Below are 17,478 nucleotides of genomic sequence, written 5' to 3' on the forward strand. Positions count from 1 at the left end.
AAAAAAATATTTTCCCAAAAGGGAAATTTAACTAAATACACACACTCAACACAACAATGAATTTACAGCAATAAATCAACAAACAGGATAAGGGTAAACATGAATGGGAAAAATATATATATATATAGTCTGTGTTTCCACTTTAGACAGATTTGCAGCACAGTAACACACATATGGTCAGCTTTCAGTTACTCAGACTGGTTAAAGAAAATGCTGACATCAGTGAAAAATGAATTACGTGAAAAATTACTGAATAAAACGACATTGTAAAAAAAAAACTAAACAGAAATCTCCACATAAATAGACTATTTTAGGCCCTAGGCTGCAGTATGTATATGTACTACATACATTACCACATTTTTAAAACTTTGTACACGCAGCAAACAACTTAAGTAATTTACGTGACTTAAATATCAGGTTATATTTCAAAAAAGACATACAGTAAATCAATATTTTGTTTTTTTGCAGCACTAACCAGTGGTCTCAGCAATCAACAAACTTGGCCATCTCTTCTAAAATGGTTTTATTCATAAATATACAATTTACATTTGTAATGACAGTGAAATTTGAGGTTAGCCATATGCCAACAGTGCAAATTGAGCTTAACATTAAGGCAATGACTATTAAATCCCTGAAAACAAATACAGAATTTCTATGACACTAAATCATGTGCTGCTACCTGGTCATAAGTTTCTGTTGTCTCAACCAGATTTTCAGTCTCTGCCTCAGCACACTCTATGTTTTCAGCCTCCATTTGCTCTTCCATCACTACAGACTCTTTGAGAACTTCAGGCTGCACCTCTGGTATCTCTTGGTTACCCTCACCTTGTACCAATTCTGCCACTTTCTCCGTTTTATTTGTGTCGCCCACCGTATTGCCTCCCTCCATTTCTTCTGGCTTTGTGTTGTCCCTTGTCTCGCAGCTTTCATCCATCGCATCATCTCCCTCGTCCTTCTCCTCATCCCCTGAGATCATTACCACCTCATTTTCCTCAGTTTCGCTAATGCCTCCTTCATCCTCCTCCTCCTCCTCCTCCTCCTCTTGCTCCTCCATCTCCTCTCTACGATCACTGTCGTTCATTTCCTCCTCTTCTTGGCTGCTTGTTAGTGTGTCCACAGGCAAAGGCTGCCAATAATCATACAACTTATCCTGCAGAAAGAAAGTTGCAAATCACAATCACAATCACAAAATCTTTTGACTTTATCTGAGGACTTTTGAACTGAGTCTCTTTGAACCTGACATATGCTTTTATCTTTTAGGAGGAAGAATGGTGTAATAAACTATTCATATAAGAGTGTGTGACTACTGTACATGGAGAGGTCTTGTCCTCTGAAGAAGTATCTGCCACTTGGTGTAGATTCTGGCCACCAGGTCCTTTACCTGTAGGGAGAGTAGCAAGGTGGACATGGTAAGCACATCACTATTTAAATGATAGCCTTGCACAACTGCATCTTGAAATCTAGATACATAACCTGTTAACAAAGACAGATTGATCATATCTGGTAAGGAAGTGCTAACTAAGGGTAAAACATCTTTAAGGAGCCTAGCTGGGATCAGTTCTAAGAGAAAAGTTAATGGTTTAGATGAAGAAATGATAGAGGTTAGCTGGTGAAGGCTTATGGGCGAAAAGCAATCTAAATATATCATATTTTACAGCTGTTTCTAAGGATCCTGCACTTAAAGATAAAGCAGTACTGACTAAGGTTTATCACCGAATAAGCTCACAAAGTCATAACTCTAAAACTAAATCTCATTAACTAGACAGTGGATTTCTTGACAAACAGCTCAGAGTGCATCGGGGTCAGTATTATTTCTCCACAGACCCTCACAGGGGTTGTATTCAGTCTCCCATTCTTCTTATCTTGTAGGCAAAAGCAACAATAACGAACATATTTTGATATTTTTTGAAGTAGAGCTGCAAAAATTTATTGATTGGTTGGTTTGTAATCTGTTTTACACTGGTTTGCAATCTGATTAATCGCCAAAATAACAAGCAGATTAATTGAAAATTAAAATAATCTTTAGTTGCAACCTTATTCCAATGACAACAACTCAGCATGGAGCATCTGATGATGATTGTGACATGATCATTTATTTAAAAGACCACAGTCCAGATTACTTACAGGACCATCCTGGATACAGAGAGTGATATTGGTCCTGACAGCTTATTCTTGGGCACAGTCATTAATAACAAGCTGTGCTTTGAAAACAATACTAATTCTGACAAAGGGGGCAATAGATTTTTGCCTGTTCCTGTGATGTACGCATTTAATGCTTGCTTGCAAAGCTAATCTGGAGTTTAAACTTGAAAGCATTCAGAAAGCACATATCTCTGTCAAGACTGTGTCATACAAAAGGTGTGAAGATTTTTATACACCATCTGAAGCTACATCAAAATACATGAATCACTCGACACACACAAACAGTTGCATTTCATACTGTACTCACCTTGCTCCGGTAAAGACATTTCTCGCTCTCTCTGATGTCACACTTGACATGTGTTTCCAGCTCAGAGCTCAGAGACAGCAGCTGCTCCTAAGAGCCAGAAGGAAAAGGTCAGCTAACATTCACGCAGCTTTCACAGGCAAAACGATATTAAAAACGACAAACACTTCAGACCAGAAAAAAATGTGAAGGACTCAAAGTCACACCTTTTGATGAGCAGGGAAGAACTGAAAATTGGAAGCTTCATTCACCAGGGTCAGAAGGCTATAGCAGAGGTAGTAGGACTAAGGCAAATGATAAACATCCAGTTATAATGCTGTGAATACATACATGACTCTTTCACCTACACATCAAACGTAAACTACACATGAAAACCAAGACTAAAAAAACTTGAAAACAAATCTTAGGTTCAAGCCATTAACCACACGCTCACCTGCTGGTCAAGCGTGACCACGTCTTCTTTATTTTTCCTGCTGGGGGAGCTCAGCATGCTGCGGAGAAGGGTGGAGGGTTGCATACGAGGCAGGTACGGCCTCAGGTCAGAGAGCTGAGTGTGGCAGAGAACAAGGAGAGGGAGGACTGGAAATCACTGAAGAAGTTTGTTACATCGAGACAATCATTTAGATCCTCTATGGGGAAATGCTGAATCTAAAAGGGAGCTAAAAGCTGAAACACCAAAACAAATTACCTGAATTTCTTTTCCTGTAGGTCTGTAAGTACAATTTCCATCTAACAGTTTAGAGATCATGGCCAGACTCAGATGTCGACGCAGTTGCCTATAAAGAGAAGCGAATACTGGTCAGCGTGTACCATTTTTAAACAATACAATAACATCAACTTGTGTCAATCATAAAAACACTCATTGTATGGAAAAATGGAGACAAGCAGATCAGCGATACAAAAAAAGAAAAAAAGGGCTTACTTTCCACGTGTGTGGTCAGGCAGCAGCTGAACTAGTAGGCACATGTTGTGGTGGTCATCTGTCAGATTAGTAAGTGCCTGACAGATTCTGGGCAGCTGGAAACATTATAGACAAACAATGAATGATCAACTAAGTGAAATACAACAGCAAAAATACAAACTTTTGCTCAAATACTTATTTATACCTATTCTTTTTCACCTTATGAAAATGAAGGACTCAGGGGTGCATATGTACTGACCATGGTGTTCCAGTCCCTTATGTTGCCGACAATCTTGTACTGTAGAGGGTATAGCGCCACGCTGGACTGGAGGATGAGCCGTGTGTCCAGGCCCAGCCTGCCCACCACAGTTAGAAGTAACAGCAGCTCGTCATCGCTGTACGCTCGTGGGCAGAGGGCCATACAGTAAGACAGATACTGCAGACGAAATCAAGGGAGAAACAACCCGATAGTGAATGATCTGACAGGCGAAACTGTGCTTTGTCTTTCTAACAGATATGACAGCCAAATGTTCCTATCCGACATCGGTTTCCTTTTGCGTCTCACCCTTAAGATGTTGCTGTAGTTGTGTTCAGGGAAAGTGCTCTGGTCATTGTTAGTGGAGGGACTCTCACTTTTGATGTAGACGTCCTCCCTACACAAGCACATAGAAACTCAACTGATATCAACTAAACAACATTCAGGTCACATCTTAAACATTAAGGAAATGAGTGAGTAATCTAAGAAAAAGGAGCATTACTTACAGCAAATCTCTTTCTGTGAATGGAGGCTGCAGATTCTCAAAAGGGAAGAGAGTAACAAATGCTACTCCCATATTCATGAGGACCAGCACGACATCGGCCAAACTGGGTACCCACACTTCAAACTTTTGGCTTCCCTGTTTCACTGAGAAAGCAAACATACATAAATACATGTTAACATGTCCAATGCTGAGGAAATAAATGCTTGTGCGTGCAGGGTGGGGGTCACTGACTGACCTATCTGGCAAGCTGCAGTGTAGGCGATGTCACAGAGGGCCTGTAATATCTTTTCGGATACCATCCTCTCATTATGGACCGACATCATCTGACAAGATCAACAAAGAATTACTGCCGAAGCTCAGACATTTGGGGGGAAAAAAATAAAACAAAACAAAAAAAAGTCAAAAATTTATACACAAAGTGTGTGGGGCGTACCTTGAATAGGAAACGTGTAACCTGAGTTGGACAGGGAGAACAGCTATCGTAAGCTTCCTGGAACAATCCAATATTTACATGCAGTCTCAGCTGAGCAGGGCTGGACCTGAGGCCAGGGAAACATAAATGGAGAGACAGAAGGTTAGAGGAATTAATTATTTAGCAAAACTAACAGTCTTAAACTTCAATACGGGCCACAATGTTCAATACATCCCACAGTACGACACTCTGGATGGAACTAACACCACGACGAAGATTTACCTTTCCAATGATGAGGCTAAATGTAGTGTAATATAGTTAGTCTTGAGAGTGGTCTAAAATACAGGGCATAATATCATTAAAATCCCAAGCTTTTATTCACTTGTGAGCATAAATGTGCTCACTGCAATCAGCTGAGTGGATTATGAGGTTCACGTACTGGCCTTAGGGTCTTGCAAGAGGAAAGCTACGTCCAAAATGAAAGTTCATCCTCTGGGAAGCGTTAAGGTGCTGTCCTAATGTGACCATTAGATTTTGATGGTATATTACATCATTACCAAGTTCCCTACATGTTTTCCATTTGAAAATTCCATACTTTTCCATACTCAAATTTCCAGACTTCTCAAGCCATCTTTTTTTTTTCCTATTTGGAAAGTTCAGTTAACCACACAGAGGTAAACATTTTGGCTGCCTGCACCAAATGCTATAAAATTTCCTCTTACTCAATTTATTATTATTATTATTATTATTAATTAGAAATGATGAAGTTATATTTTAGGAAACAGAAAGGTGCAACAGTCTTGAGACAAAAAATGTTTTTTGCTCCATATTCTTTTCCATATTCGTCCAAACTCGGAAATTACTAAAATCAAATTCTATACTTATCCATACAGGCAAAGTATAGCTGTAACAATATCAGATTTTCACTACACAATTATCAAGACCACAATTATCAATTCCAGATAACAAAATAACCATAAAATCTGAAACAATAACTGTTCAAAAGCATACAAAAAGAACAATTACACTTCAATAATCAATAGTGAAAAGGCAACAAGATGAACTGATCATCAGATTCACACATACATTACCCTATGTGTATTATTAACATGATATCAACACTGTTCTATGGCAATGCCCCTACACATGAGACAGAGCACACAACTCACCAAAGAAGTGTTTTCTGTGCTGTCCCCTGTGGATTGACCAGACATTGTCTGAGCTGCAGTGTATCATGGTTGAATATTCGGCCAAATTTCTCCAGGTTGAACACTATTTCTCCCGGTGGCACTTCTCTGATTGCACTGGACATCAACGAGTAGCGCTGCAGGAATTCCCTAGGACAAAAATTACAAAAAAGCATAGAAATGCAGATGACAGCTGACTAATGTGCAAAGTGTATAATCTGGGACAGGATTTTCTGTGCTTGTGCAGGCCTCACTGGTGTTCAGTGGAGATGCCCTCCTCACGGTTCTCCTCTGCCTCCTCATATTCAGCTATTCTCAACAGGTCTTCTTTACATGCAGTTAGAAGTTGTGTCTCAATCTCTTTAGCTCTGATGGAAGAAGAGAGAAAGCTAAATCATCTCATACGCAGCTACAATAGCTCAAACTAAAAGGCCTGAGAAAGGTTTTCTGAATAACGTACCTTTTACTGGTGTTTATTTCTTTCAGCATCTGATCAAGGTTGTTTTTGTAGACTCCTGACTTTGCATTAGATGGCAATGGTAGCTGTGAGAAGAAAAACAGATGACACTTAAGATCCAAACAAATTGAGTCGACAAGGACTATCATACATTCATAACTTAATTATAATAAGACAAGCTATGTGGATCTTACAGTTTTGGACGGGCAACTAGGTGTACTTGGCTCTGAGAAGGCTCCTTTCTCCGGTGTATCTGGGGGCTTGGTAGCACGCTCCATCATCTCATGCAAGGAAAGCAGCTGCTCATCCTCGCTGCTGTGAGAGCTCTGGGTTAGATCCAAATCTAACGCAAAACTCAGACCCAGGTCCAGCTCCACATCTATAGGATCTTCTTCATTCACCTGCTTTCTTCGCCCTTCATTTGCCTGCCTCCCCAGCAGTGGAGACTGAGAACGATGAGATGTAGACATTTGCTCAGAGGTACCAATGTCAGTCTCTAAAGTGCATGGTTCCACATTGTTGGAGAGGAGAGATGTTTGTTTCTCATCAGATTTAAAATTCTGATCCCTAAGGTGCCTGCCTGAAGAAGTGACTTCTGGACTGTTTTTGAGTTTGCTGTCTTTTGGGGAAAATGGTCTTAAGTTTTCAAGTTTTACCCGCTTTAACGCTACAGTTGGCATGGAGACTTTGGTGTCCACTGCATGAGAACTGTTTACTGGTAATTTCTGCGTTTTGTGACATGAGAAACCAGCAGCTGCGTTACTGGAGTTGGACACAATTCTGAATGAACAGTTTTTCTCTGAAGAGGAAGATTTGATTGTTCCTCCATCTGCCTTGGGCTTTGCGGTCTTATGGGCAGGGGGGACTACATAGGTCACGGGATCAGGGGTAAAAAGCTCAAATAAATCGTCATCTATTACAACTGGTCTTCGTGGGCGGGGACGAGAACTCAGAGAAGCTGAATTTGATTTTGAGGCTGGTTTGGGAGTGCTGTAGTCCGACTTCCGGCTCTCCTCCGCCTGATGACTCCTGCTCAGGGTCTTGACAGGTAAGAGTGAGGCACTACGTTGAGTATGACCAGAGTTTTGGCTGCTTAGCTGACAATGAGGAGAGCTGCCAGCATCCTTCTGGGAAACCTCGGAGGATAACAAAGAGCCTGATTTATCCCTTTTATTGTTTTCCTTGCTTCTTTTCTTCAAAATTGCTTCACCTGGGTTTGAAGGCAAACTTAACTCTATTAAATCCACTGTATGATTATGAGAGGATTTTACATATGCTTGCTTTGCCCCCACTGATGGTTGTCTTTTTATACAAGGTTTGGGTGACATTGATGCGCAGGATGACTGGGTGGGTTTAAATGCTGATGATAGTTCCAAGTCGGTTGACTGGCCAGATGCTGGCTCTGTGCACAGATGGCTATCTGTGGTCTGAGGCGACAGTTCCGAGACTGAAGAATGGCACGATGATGGCTGAGGCACCAGGGAATTGCTGAATGAACTGACAACAGTGGGTTTTGGTGTCTGTGCTTTGCCAAAGTTCTCCACCTGAAAACACAGTTTCTTGGCACCGTCATCACAGTCCTCAGACTCCCTGCGCCTCTTCTGAGACGAGTGATTCAATTCCACTGCTGGAGAGAGAAGAAGACATGAAAAATATAACTTCTTATACAAACATTCAACGTTTACTAATGCCTTCCAATGTCAGTGTTCAGAGAAATGTAACTACCAACAGTTTGAAGCTCACATTCTTTGTTTTCAAGCGTTTAGCCTAAACTATATGGATACCACAGATTCACATTAACTGGAGAAACATGAAACACTTTTGTTAAGAAGTAATCACAGGAAATACAGTGTTTGTCAGCAGACAGTAGTTTTATGTAGTTCATGGGAATAAAGGAAAAGGATGCAGCCACAGTGAGATGACAAGCTGCAGGAAACAGGATGCACACGACCAACTTCTCAGTGAGGGAACTAACTCCCTTTTCCTTATTAATGTCAGGTTCCCTATTAGCATTGGATTTATATCCCAAAACAGCACTTTTGCTTTGTTGACACCAATTCCTCTACCACTGTGTTGTTGGTCAACTGAAAAGTGTGCTGCAATATGTTCAATTTATTATATCGTCCGACTATATGATGAAAAAAATTTAAATCTGTTTCAGTGGACTGTAGTGAAACATTAAACATGTTGCAGGAGATGATCCTCATACTCTGCTTTCATTAAACATTGTAGCTTTATGAAAAGGAAGCATAAACATAGAAAACTGAATCAGAGTTGTTTAAATCTGTAAGTAAAACCTGTGAAATCTGTGAATTAAGCAGTTTGGTCATTTATTTTTACTACATTACCTGAAGTTAACTTTTCACTTGACGGTGTTTGTTTATGTTGTTGGTCCTAAAAAAAAAAAACACAACAACAACTTCCATGAGTCAAACTTTCAGCAGCAATAAAAATATTCGAATACATCTCACACTGAGACTGAGCTACACCTGGGTCATGTGTTTTCACATCTTCACGCTGGCATGTTTCTGAGAGGCAACCTTTTAAAAGGAAATATCAGTAAACTCTTTAACTAAACACCTGGCAGACCTTCTTTAACTCATCTTAACCCAACTTTAGACTTGCTACCTTGTGACCAATCAGCTGAAGCCTGGTCCCATCTCTGAATCACTGTAAACACATGAAATAGGTCAGGTGTTGTTTATTGACAGCTGTTTCCCTTGTGGAAAAAAACCATCAAGCCAGTCAGAGCCTTGTAGCAGAATTAACAATGGAGACACCTGCTACATTCCATTACCTATACTACCATACTACTTAACATAACAGACAGTATTTTCTGTTCTGATATACAACCCTCTGTGCAGCAGAAGACATGTCACATCAACTGAGCGACGGAGAAAGCACAAAAAGATGACAGCTCACTGACAGATGACAGAAGCCACAATGACAGATGACAGCGCTTTCAAGTGCAAAGACTAGGTCTACATCTTTGAGGCTTGTGTATAATTAATACATGCATATATGAACAGTGATAAGCGACTGGGTCGGTCAGAGCTCAAGAGTCAATCAAATGCCTCAACTGTACGTAAATGCTGCCATGAACGATTACTGATGTTCCATTAACCAAATGATTTTACCTGGCAAGGGGCTACAGAGCTGTGCATGATGGGTAAACTGGAACCACTCCCCTTGTCAGGAGAGTTGGTACTATGAGAAGGCTGGTAGCCTCTCATGGGCCACTGGCTCCCATGCTCAGAGTCCAGTTGGGGCAGTGGGCTAACTTCTTGAGTAGATCTGGTGTTGAGTGATGGTGTCAAGGAAGGCCTGTGGAGCTGGACAGTTTGTACGCAACTCCATACATCGCTGGATTGAGCCTAGCAGAGTAAATGGTAATACCCACAGCAATTCAGAACAACATGACTGCTATATTAAAGATCATGAATAATACATTTTTTGACAAATCTAGATTCCATTAAGGTTTGTATTAAAAAAGGGAAAACAATACCTTGTTAGCTTCTTGTCTTGCTGTTACATTTTCACACCCTGAGTAAGACATCATGACTTTAGACTCAGTCACTTGATCTCTCCTGATGTGGGAAGGTGGGGAGTGGTTGCTTAAATCCTTCATGAATTGAGAGGATACTGGCTGAAAGGTACCAGGAGGCAAGGGTTGTGGCTTATTAGCTGCAGTTCCACCATTAGTTGGGCTGACTGGAACAGGCTGTGAAAAGGAAGACCCCGAAGGTTGTGTAGAGTGATGCAAAGGACCCACTCTTGGTGTGAAATGGGGCCTGTTTGCTGAGGAACCAATGTTACTAGGCCCCCTTGGAACAAATCTTGATGAATGTATTGGTCCCAGATAATGAGGAGGGTGCCTTGGAGGACCCATTCTGTCTCTATGGCACAGCTCTGGGCTTTGAAGTGGCAACATTCTCCTGGGTAGGGGGTGAGGAAACTTGTTAGGGACCTGAGAGGGCTTCATTGGAGTCTCCTGGAGGAAAGATGCAAAGCGGGGTAGGGAGCACTGCTGGAGTGGTAGGTCCTTCACTGAAATACAGAACATGGATGGGGGGTTTAAGGCTATTAAAGTGTCAGGTGTCATTAAATGTTCAAATGTGAACAGGATTGACATGTTGTCATTTATCAGTCAGCCAAGACCCACAAAACCTACAATACCTGTAATTGTGGCTCATCCTTCATGTGACTTTTATTATTATCATTATTATGCATACATTATTTTAGCATGAACAGTTCCCTTCTGATCTCACCAGTCATAAATTCACAAACAACATTTTGGATGTTTGAGAGGGAGTAACCTCTCTTATAGCTTTACATTGCTGCATTCACCGCATGCCACATCTAGATTCAACAGTGGCGGCACACCCAAAGAGCTTTGCCTGAACCAGATATTTTGTTTTTCAAGTGTTATTCAATTGATTAATAAGCATTTGTTTTTTCTCTTTTGCCATGCAAACAGCTCTTTTGCAGCAGGGTTAAGCAGAGCTATGGTCATATGTTGTTGTTGTTGTGAAAGTCAATAAAAAAGCTTCAAATTAAGCTGATGCAATTCATTTCAACAAATGGACTAAAATCACAAGATTCTGCAAACTAACAAATATTTGAAGTTGGGTCTGCTGCCAACTTTGTTGAAAGATTCCCACAAAGATTTAACGGTTAGGCTCATGATTTACCATCATGTGCATGGTTCATGCAATATGTACTTGCACGAAGACAACTTGCAGCACTTTAGTGAGAAAATGAGACATTGCATAAACCTAGCCAAATTTGCAATATCTTAACATGTAAATAAACATTCGTTGTCAAAAAAAACCCCAACACTATAACTTTACCGGATGTAAGATTTATAACAGGGTTCTTGTATTAAATTGTATTTTATTCTTTTGGATAACCATCAAAACATCTGGCTGTGTTTGAAGACAGACAGACAACGATGGCCCCTCTCTACCTACACAATAAGTTGAAAGTTACGATAACATTAGCGCAAGCATCACGGTCTAGCTAAATACACTTATTTCACAAGACATCAACACCTGAAGATACGGTATCTGACAATATGACCCACCTTTACTCCCCGGGGAAAAACACTCTTTAAGTGATCTGCAAGAAAACCAGGGGGAGAATGTGATTATGTTTCGATAATAACAGTTTTTATCACCAAGGCGACCGTGCAGTTTTCAGATAAGAACGTAAGAACGCGGCAAACCTAACACGAATTGTTCCATTGTAGTCCAAACAAGGAAGACACCTGTTAGTCCATTTTTGTTGGCTAATAATCACGTCATGCTAGGTGAAGTCACAACATGGGTCCAGCAGCACATGTTTTGAAGATTCAATAGAAGAATTTTGACTTGCGAATAACTTTGTGCCTGTTGGCATAACTTTAATGTTCAGCTGCACTTACACCACAAACTATTGATCACAAACACACATACGGTTAAATAACATAAGGTTAACAACAATAAATACTAGCAGCGCAAATGTTAGCAACTCAAAAACAAAGCTACCGCTAGCTACAATTATATGCATGCTAGTGAGGAAATGGATACTAGGACGTGTTTTAACAACGTCAGCGTACACATGAGTTAAATTGTGTATTTTCATATGGTATGTGGCGGTTTTCAATGTCTGGCTAACTTTTACTATTAAACTGCTAGCGCTAACAAATAACAAAATTGAATGTTTTGCAAGCTGCTTTTCCAGGAAGTGGTCTGTTTAGCTAGCTGGCTAACGCCTTTACAACTTAACAATGAAAAGCAAACAAAGTTGACATGTTCTCTTACCGCGTGTCTCCTTGATTTTCTGTTGCTCGTTTCATTTTGATGATTGGGCAGACTGTCAATAATCATAAACAGCAATAATAACGCATTCAGAGCTAAAATCATCTCATCAACATGATCTTCTCCCGCCTGGGACCAGCTGAAGCTATCATTGCGAATTGCATTATGGAACTTGTAGTCCAACAGTATTCCAGTTTAAAGGAATACTCCACTGAAATTCATTGAAGTTCATCTTACCACAGAAGGAAACAATTTTAGCTTTCCAATATTTGGCATGGCTTTTCTGTTACAAAATACAAAATACATCTTTATATAGTCAGTGGTTATTGTTCACGTTCACTGACCAGAGTAAAATTCTTTCTTTTCAGGGGTTATCTGTTTGAGGTGGTTAAAAGAAGCTGTCTATGGAAGAGCGGTCATAAGAATTAAATTAAATTATTTCTACTGCAGTATTACTTCAGTTATGTTGCTGGTATAAATGGGCCTGACCACCACCAATACTTGCATTTTTAAAATTAAAAAATAACTGAAAAAAACTATAAAACTGATCAAAATTGAATCAAGGCAATCAGGTCAAAGTTTGGTCACTATCCAAACTTAATGTAGACATGAAAAAAACTCATCCAAACAACACAAGTAGACACAGATTTAGATTTGTACATAGATGTACATGTATTTAATCAGAGCTTTCAGAGTACATTTAAGCAATGCAGAGGGAATTACATTTTCTAATGAAAAATGACAATACTAAGACTTAATGGGATATTGCAAACAAAATCTTAGCAGGCTGTTTTCTTTAAATCACCACTGCTGTTTCAGTGGCTGTGAGGCCAACAGTAGCTATTTACTGCAGGAACAGGAGCTGGAGGTGACGACATCAAGAGACAAAGATGGACCAAAAGTGGTCATACAGAGTGACAAACACAATCTTCACTATCATGATTCACAGTGTCACTGTGAAACTATGGAACTATAATCCAAATAATGGATTTATCACTTATACAGTGCAATACTGACAGCAATGCAGTGTTTGGCACCTTTAAAATTTGACTAAGCTTGATAAAACACAAAGAGAAAACTGTCAGACACAACACAGACGGCAACAACATACAAGGACACTGCACATAGACCAGTCATAAACAGAGAAAGTAAAAGGAAAGGAATGTCTAGTTGTCTTAACTGTCCCACCCTGCTCTTAAGAGACTGCAAAAATGTATAATGTATGCTTTGAAAAGTGAAACAAAAAAAAGAACGGTCTACCCTGCAGTGGTCCCTTTTATGTTAAAAAAAAGGTCTCACACAAAATCTAAAAATTGCCAGTGAGTGTAAATAAAATTAATTAAATTATGTCATTCAATAAATAGCATTGGTGTCCTGAGCAGGTAATGATTAAGTCAGTATAATCAGATGCACAGGCAAGCCGAGGCCACAACAAGAGTACCTTTGATGTGTGTGTAGCATCAAAACACATATTGTACCCTGAAGTTTTATAATGTACTTTAAAACAAAAAACAAAACTATATTATCTGTTTTAAGTGGCAATGTTTTATTTATTAACTATTTAATTATTTATATAATCTGCTTTTATGAGCAATTTTTAAAGTCTGCATTATTAATGTATCATTTTAGTTGAAAAGTATTCACAGTCTGTTAAGAGCTGTGCCTCCCCTGGTCCAGATGTATCCCAATTATTCTCCCTCTACATGTGAGTGCAGTCAGGTTGCTTTTGACAACAATCTACAGCGTACTTATCATGTATGACAATCCACAATAAATTAGGTTTTCAGAAAAGCACCAATGTGAGGCCAGTTTTTCGGGCCAACCCTCAATGTCATACAGAGTTTTGTTTTTTTTTCCGTTGCTTTACTTCTTGGCCTTTCCCTGAGCTGCCACGGCCTCCATGGCTTTGCGCACGGTCTCCTCGTCTCCCAGGAACTGCATTGGCTTTAAGGGCTTCAGGTTCTTGTCGAGCTCGTAGAGGATGGGGATGCCTGTTGGCAGGTTCAGCTCCATGATGGCTTCATCTGACATTCCTACAGGGGGCGGCACATACAAACACAACGGTTACATCCAGTTAGGTAACATGGACAGTCAAGTAAAAGACATTGTCAGCTAAAATGAGTTATGAAAACTGAAAATTTTTTGCCAAAGCCAGTTCAGTCAGTGGTGAGAAGCTTTGCCTGCAAGAATTACTCAAAGCTTATTGTCATCATGTAAACTCTATAGTGCCGCCCACCCTCGAGGTGCTTGACAATGCCCCTCAGACTGTTTCCATGGGCAGCGATGAGCACCCTCTTTCCCTGCTTGATCTGAGGGACGATCTCCTCGTTCCAGTACGGCAGCGCCCGTGCAATGGTGTCCTTAAGGCTCTCGCAGGAAGGAAGTTGGTCCTCCGTCAGGTCTGCATACCGACGATCCTGCAGGGGAGACAATCTCAGTGCGTAAATGTATACTAGACCAGAGAGAGTTAGCAAAAATAAAATAAAATAACAGAAATACTGAGGAAACTTATTGTACACTTTAGGAATAGAGAGTGAGTAATATGGTGACCTATGGTGTTTTCTAACCTCTCATTACATCTACATCTATTACTACATCTACTTCTGTCTACTCAAGAGTTCTGATCAGTTTGTTTCCACCCTGACTGAACTTTGAACTTGAACCTAGATTCTTACCAGTCATATATTAACTCACCTTGGACATCCTATTGGGCAATAACACTGCCGCACATAACAACTATCAAATAATAAAGGATTGGATCCCCAGTATGTGCTGTGGCTGTCAGATTAGATTTGTGCTTTTGTATGTGTAAAACAGTTGTGTACTCAAGATGACTGTGCTGTGGACAGAAAGACTGAGAAACATGACCTTAAATCAGCTATTTTCACTCATAACACGACGGTCATTTCTGCTGAGTTCACTCATTCACGGTGACACGGATGATCATATGACCCAGACTGCAGAGATCTGTTCTACTCATGCTTCTTCTTTGTTATGCATGTGTGCAGATAGTTGGTCAATATGTACGAAAGCAATTCTTTCCACACACACACACACACACCAACAAAGCACCACAGTTGTATGTACTGTAGATATCATATCTTACCTTGCTGATGATAGCATAGTAGTCGTGGTCTGGGCCCATGGGGGGAGGAGGGATATCAAACGAGCGCCTCCAGATCTTCACCTGAGCCTCTCCATGCTTGGCGGCCGTCTCCGCCTTGTTTAACCCCGTCAGGCCTCCGTAGTGGCGCTCATTGAGCCGCCAAGTGCGATGCACTGGCACCCACATCTGGTCAATGCTGTCCAGGACCAGCCACAGAGTCCTGATGGCCCGCTTCAGCACAGATGTGTAGCAAATGTCAAACTCAAAGCCAGCATCTGTGTGAGTGACAGACACAGGAGTTTAAAGCATTTTGACTACAACTGCTAAAAGAAAATTCCTCTTGGGTATTGTGACGGTTTCTCTCTGCCCCCCGTGTTTAGTTCGTTCATTTTCCCACAGTGCTTTCTGGGAAAAAACGAGTTTAGTTAGATGAATTACATGAGCAAAGGTTAAAGGTACCAAGAAACCAAGAAAAAATTACTCATATATTAATATTAGCAGATTAACTGTACTGCAGATTATCACAAATTTAAATACAAAAAAATTAAAAATACACTTTTTTTTGAAAATTGCTCTACTTTTGTCAAACATCAAAAACTTCCTTTTCTTTCTGCACTCTGACTGCTGAAAAATTTTTGTCACGTATGACAAAATAAAACAGCAAATTATCACATTTGAGAGGCTAGAAAAAAAAGGATGTTTGCAAAAAAAAAAAAGCAAAAGATTATCAAAACAGTTGCTTATTTATGTTCTTATTATCTCAATGAATCAACTAATGATTGCAGTTCTAGCCACACTGCAGTCTGGTTTACTGAGGCTGCTCTCAGGAATTAGTGGGCTTATGTGTTATCTTCTATGACTTTTCCCTGCTATCTTGGAAAAAAAGAAAGGAAAAATCCACCTGCATGAAGAACCCGACCCAAAAGGGTGAGTTGCTTTGCTTTGCATTGGATTTATATTTCTCCACCTTTTTGCAGGCTACTCTGGGGTCAAAGACCTAGAATAATTATTAAGAAGGATCCTATACTTTTGTATGAAATTCTACAAAAACAATCATCCTCCGTGGCCCTGTGACAGCACTGTACCGCTGTAGTGCTGTCACATAAAGGCATCACTTCTGCACGTTTGCACATCTTCCACATATTCCTGACACGCTCGGAGGAGGAGGAGGAGGAGGAGGGGGGGGGGGGTCCCACGGTCTGATGAAGAGGCTGTTATGCAATCGTAGCCATGCGTTGGCCCACAGCTTTTCAGAGATATTACAGTGGATTAGTGAAGAATGAAAAACTGTCCTCACCTTTCAGGGCCTGTCCACCTCTTTTCGCCTCCTTTACCCCGGTTTCGCTCAAATCTGCATCGAACCAGCCGCAGAACCGATTCTCCTGGTTCCAGTTGCTCTCTCCGTGGCGAATCAACACTATCTTGTAGGCAGCCATAATTACAATATTACAATATGTCCGTGTTTAATGAATGAAAATTACCTTAATAAACAATTTTTAAAACGGATACAGAGAATGTTTGGTTGAAAACTCCCTGCTCCAGAGAGGAAGACAGGTCGACTCACACCGGCGAGGACTTTTATCCCGTGGATTGGTTACTCCCATACTTCCTGGTTTTCTTATCCAATGAGATTCCTCCGAAGTACGTGTATGTTATTCCCTGACCTATCACAGCGGTGGGCGTCAGCGGCATGGATCGTTCCCTGACCTTCATACTGCATGTTGTACTTTATTGACTTTTCATTGTTTTCTATCTATCTATCTATCTATCTATCTATCTATCTATCTATCTATCTATCTATCTATCTTTATACAGATGAATGCAAGTGACAAAGTAAACATCCAAATATCAAAGTATATCAAAATATTAAGTATACTATTTGAAAGTTTACAGGATGACAATGTAAAATGTAACTTATTCACTTCTTTGTAAGCCTATGTCAAAGGGAAAACAAAGCAGCTGTCAGAGGAACCATTAGACTTCTGACTTTTCTGAAGTCCATAATGCGCCCTCTAGGAAGTATAAAGGCATAGCTACATATTTAAGAACACAAATGAAATAGGATTATACAGACAAGGTAGTCTAAGAACCAAGATCCCTTTGGACAGCTGGATCCAAGTAGCTTCAAAACTGTCTTTGTCGCTTTTATTATGGTTGCTATGTTGTAATCCTCACCGAGGGAAGCAAGCAAAAATCTGCAAAGAGAATTCTTTGCACCTAATTATATCTAATGATCAGTGAATCCTCCCTTAATGGATTTTCTTTTCTTATCTAACTCTTGCTTTTTTTTTCATCCTCAGTCACATAATTCTTGTAGTTACTATAACCCAGTGACTATAAATTTAAAGCACCAAAATAAGAAATGACCAGAGGCAGCACCGTGTCACTGGCTTAACAGTCACGTAATCAC

General features: G+C 40.2%; 2 protein-coding genes across 3 annotated transcripts; both read right to left on the reverse strand.

The window, feature by feature from the left end:
* Positions 1 to 252: 252 nt before the first annotated feature.
* Positions 253 to 12,128, reverse strand: slf2 (SMC5-SMC6 complex localization factor 2). 2 transcript variants are annotated; one of them, XM_046402241.1, is made up of 21 exons: positions 11,966 to 12,128; positions 11,248 to 11,282; positions 9,670 to 10,211; positions 9,302 to 9,538; positions 8,513 to 8,558; positions 6,359 to 7,788; positions 6,168 to 6,250; positions 5,962 to 6,075; positions 5,690 to 5,857; positions 4,542 to 4,647; positions 4,344 to 4,431; positions 4,110 to 4,251; positions 3,913 to 4,000; positions 3,607 to 3,783; positions 3,369 to 3,463; positions 3,135 to 3,222; positions 2,880 to 2,993; positions 2,653 to 2,730; positions 2,450 to 2,536; positions 1,313 to 1,381; positions 253 to 1,150 (listed from the first exon to the last, which is right to left on the reverse strand). In XM_046402241.1, the coding sequence occupies exons 1-21, from the start codon at positions 11,998 to 12,000 to the stop codon at positions 653 to 655; spliced, it is 4,320 nt and encodes a 1,439-aa protein (XP_046258197.1). In that variant the 5' UTR covers positions 12,001 to 12,128; the 3' UTR covers positions 253 to 652. The 2 variants fall into 2 exon arrangements, with proteins under 2 accessions (XP_046258197.1, XP_046258196.1); XM_046402240.1 differs by having other exon boundaries at positions 6,359 to 7,791.
* A 481-nt stretch (positions 12,129 to 12,609) lies between these two features.
* Positions 12,610 to 16,655, reverse strand: LOC124066338 (phosphoglycerate mutase 1). Its single transcript, XM_046402624.1, has 4 exons — positions 16,366 to 16,655; positions 15,069 to 15,343; positions 14,199 to 14,379; positions 12,610 to 13,995 (listed from the first exon to the last, which is right to left on the reverse strand). The coding sequence occupies exons 1-4, from the start codon at positions 16,502 to 16,504 to the stop codon at positions 13,826 to 13,828; spliced, it is 765 nt and encodes a 254-aa protein (XP_046258580.1). The 5' UTR covers positions 16,505 to 16,655; the 3' UTR covers positions 12,610 to 13,825.
* Between the last annotated feature and the right edge of the window lie 823 nt (positions 16,656 to 17,478).

The sequence above is a fragment of the Scatophagus argus genome, chromosome 10, assembly GCF_020382885.2.
Source record: "Scatophagus argus isolate fScaArg1 chromosome 10, fScaArg1.pri, whole genome shotgun sequence".
NCBI classification, from domain to species: Eukaryota; Metazoa; Chordata; class Actinopteri; family Scatophagidae; genus Scatophagus; species Scatophagus argus.

Bases quoted from the DNA above. Each gene is read 5' to 3' on its own strand.
- LOC124066338 (XM_046402624.1), bottom strand. From the start codon at position 16,504: ATGGCTGCCTACAAGATAGTGTTGATTCGCCACGGAGAGAGCAACTGG. The intron at 15,344-16,365 runs GTGAGGACAGTT...TCACTCACACAG, and splicing joins AGGTGGACAGGCCCTGAAAG to ATGCTGGCTTTGAGTTTGAC. The intron at 14,380-15,068 runs GTAAGATATGAT...TCTCCCCTGCAG, and splicing joins ACTATGCTATCATCAGCAAG to GATCGTCGGTATGCAGACCT.
- slf2 (XM_046402240.1), bottom strand. From the start codon at position 12,000: ATGAAACGAGCAACAGAAAATCAAGGAGACACGCG. The intron at 10,212-11,247 runs GTGGGTCATATT...TCTGTATTTCAG, and splicing joins TTTTTCCCCGGGGAGTAAAG to TGAAGGACCTACCACTCCAG. The intron at 5,858-5,961 runs GTGAGGCCTGCA...TTTTTGTCCTAG, and splicing joins GGCATCTCCACTGAACACCA to GGAATTCCTGCAGCGCTACT.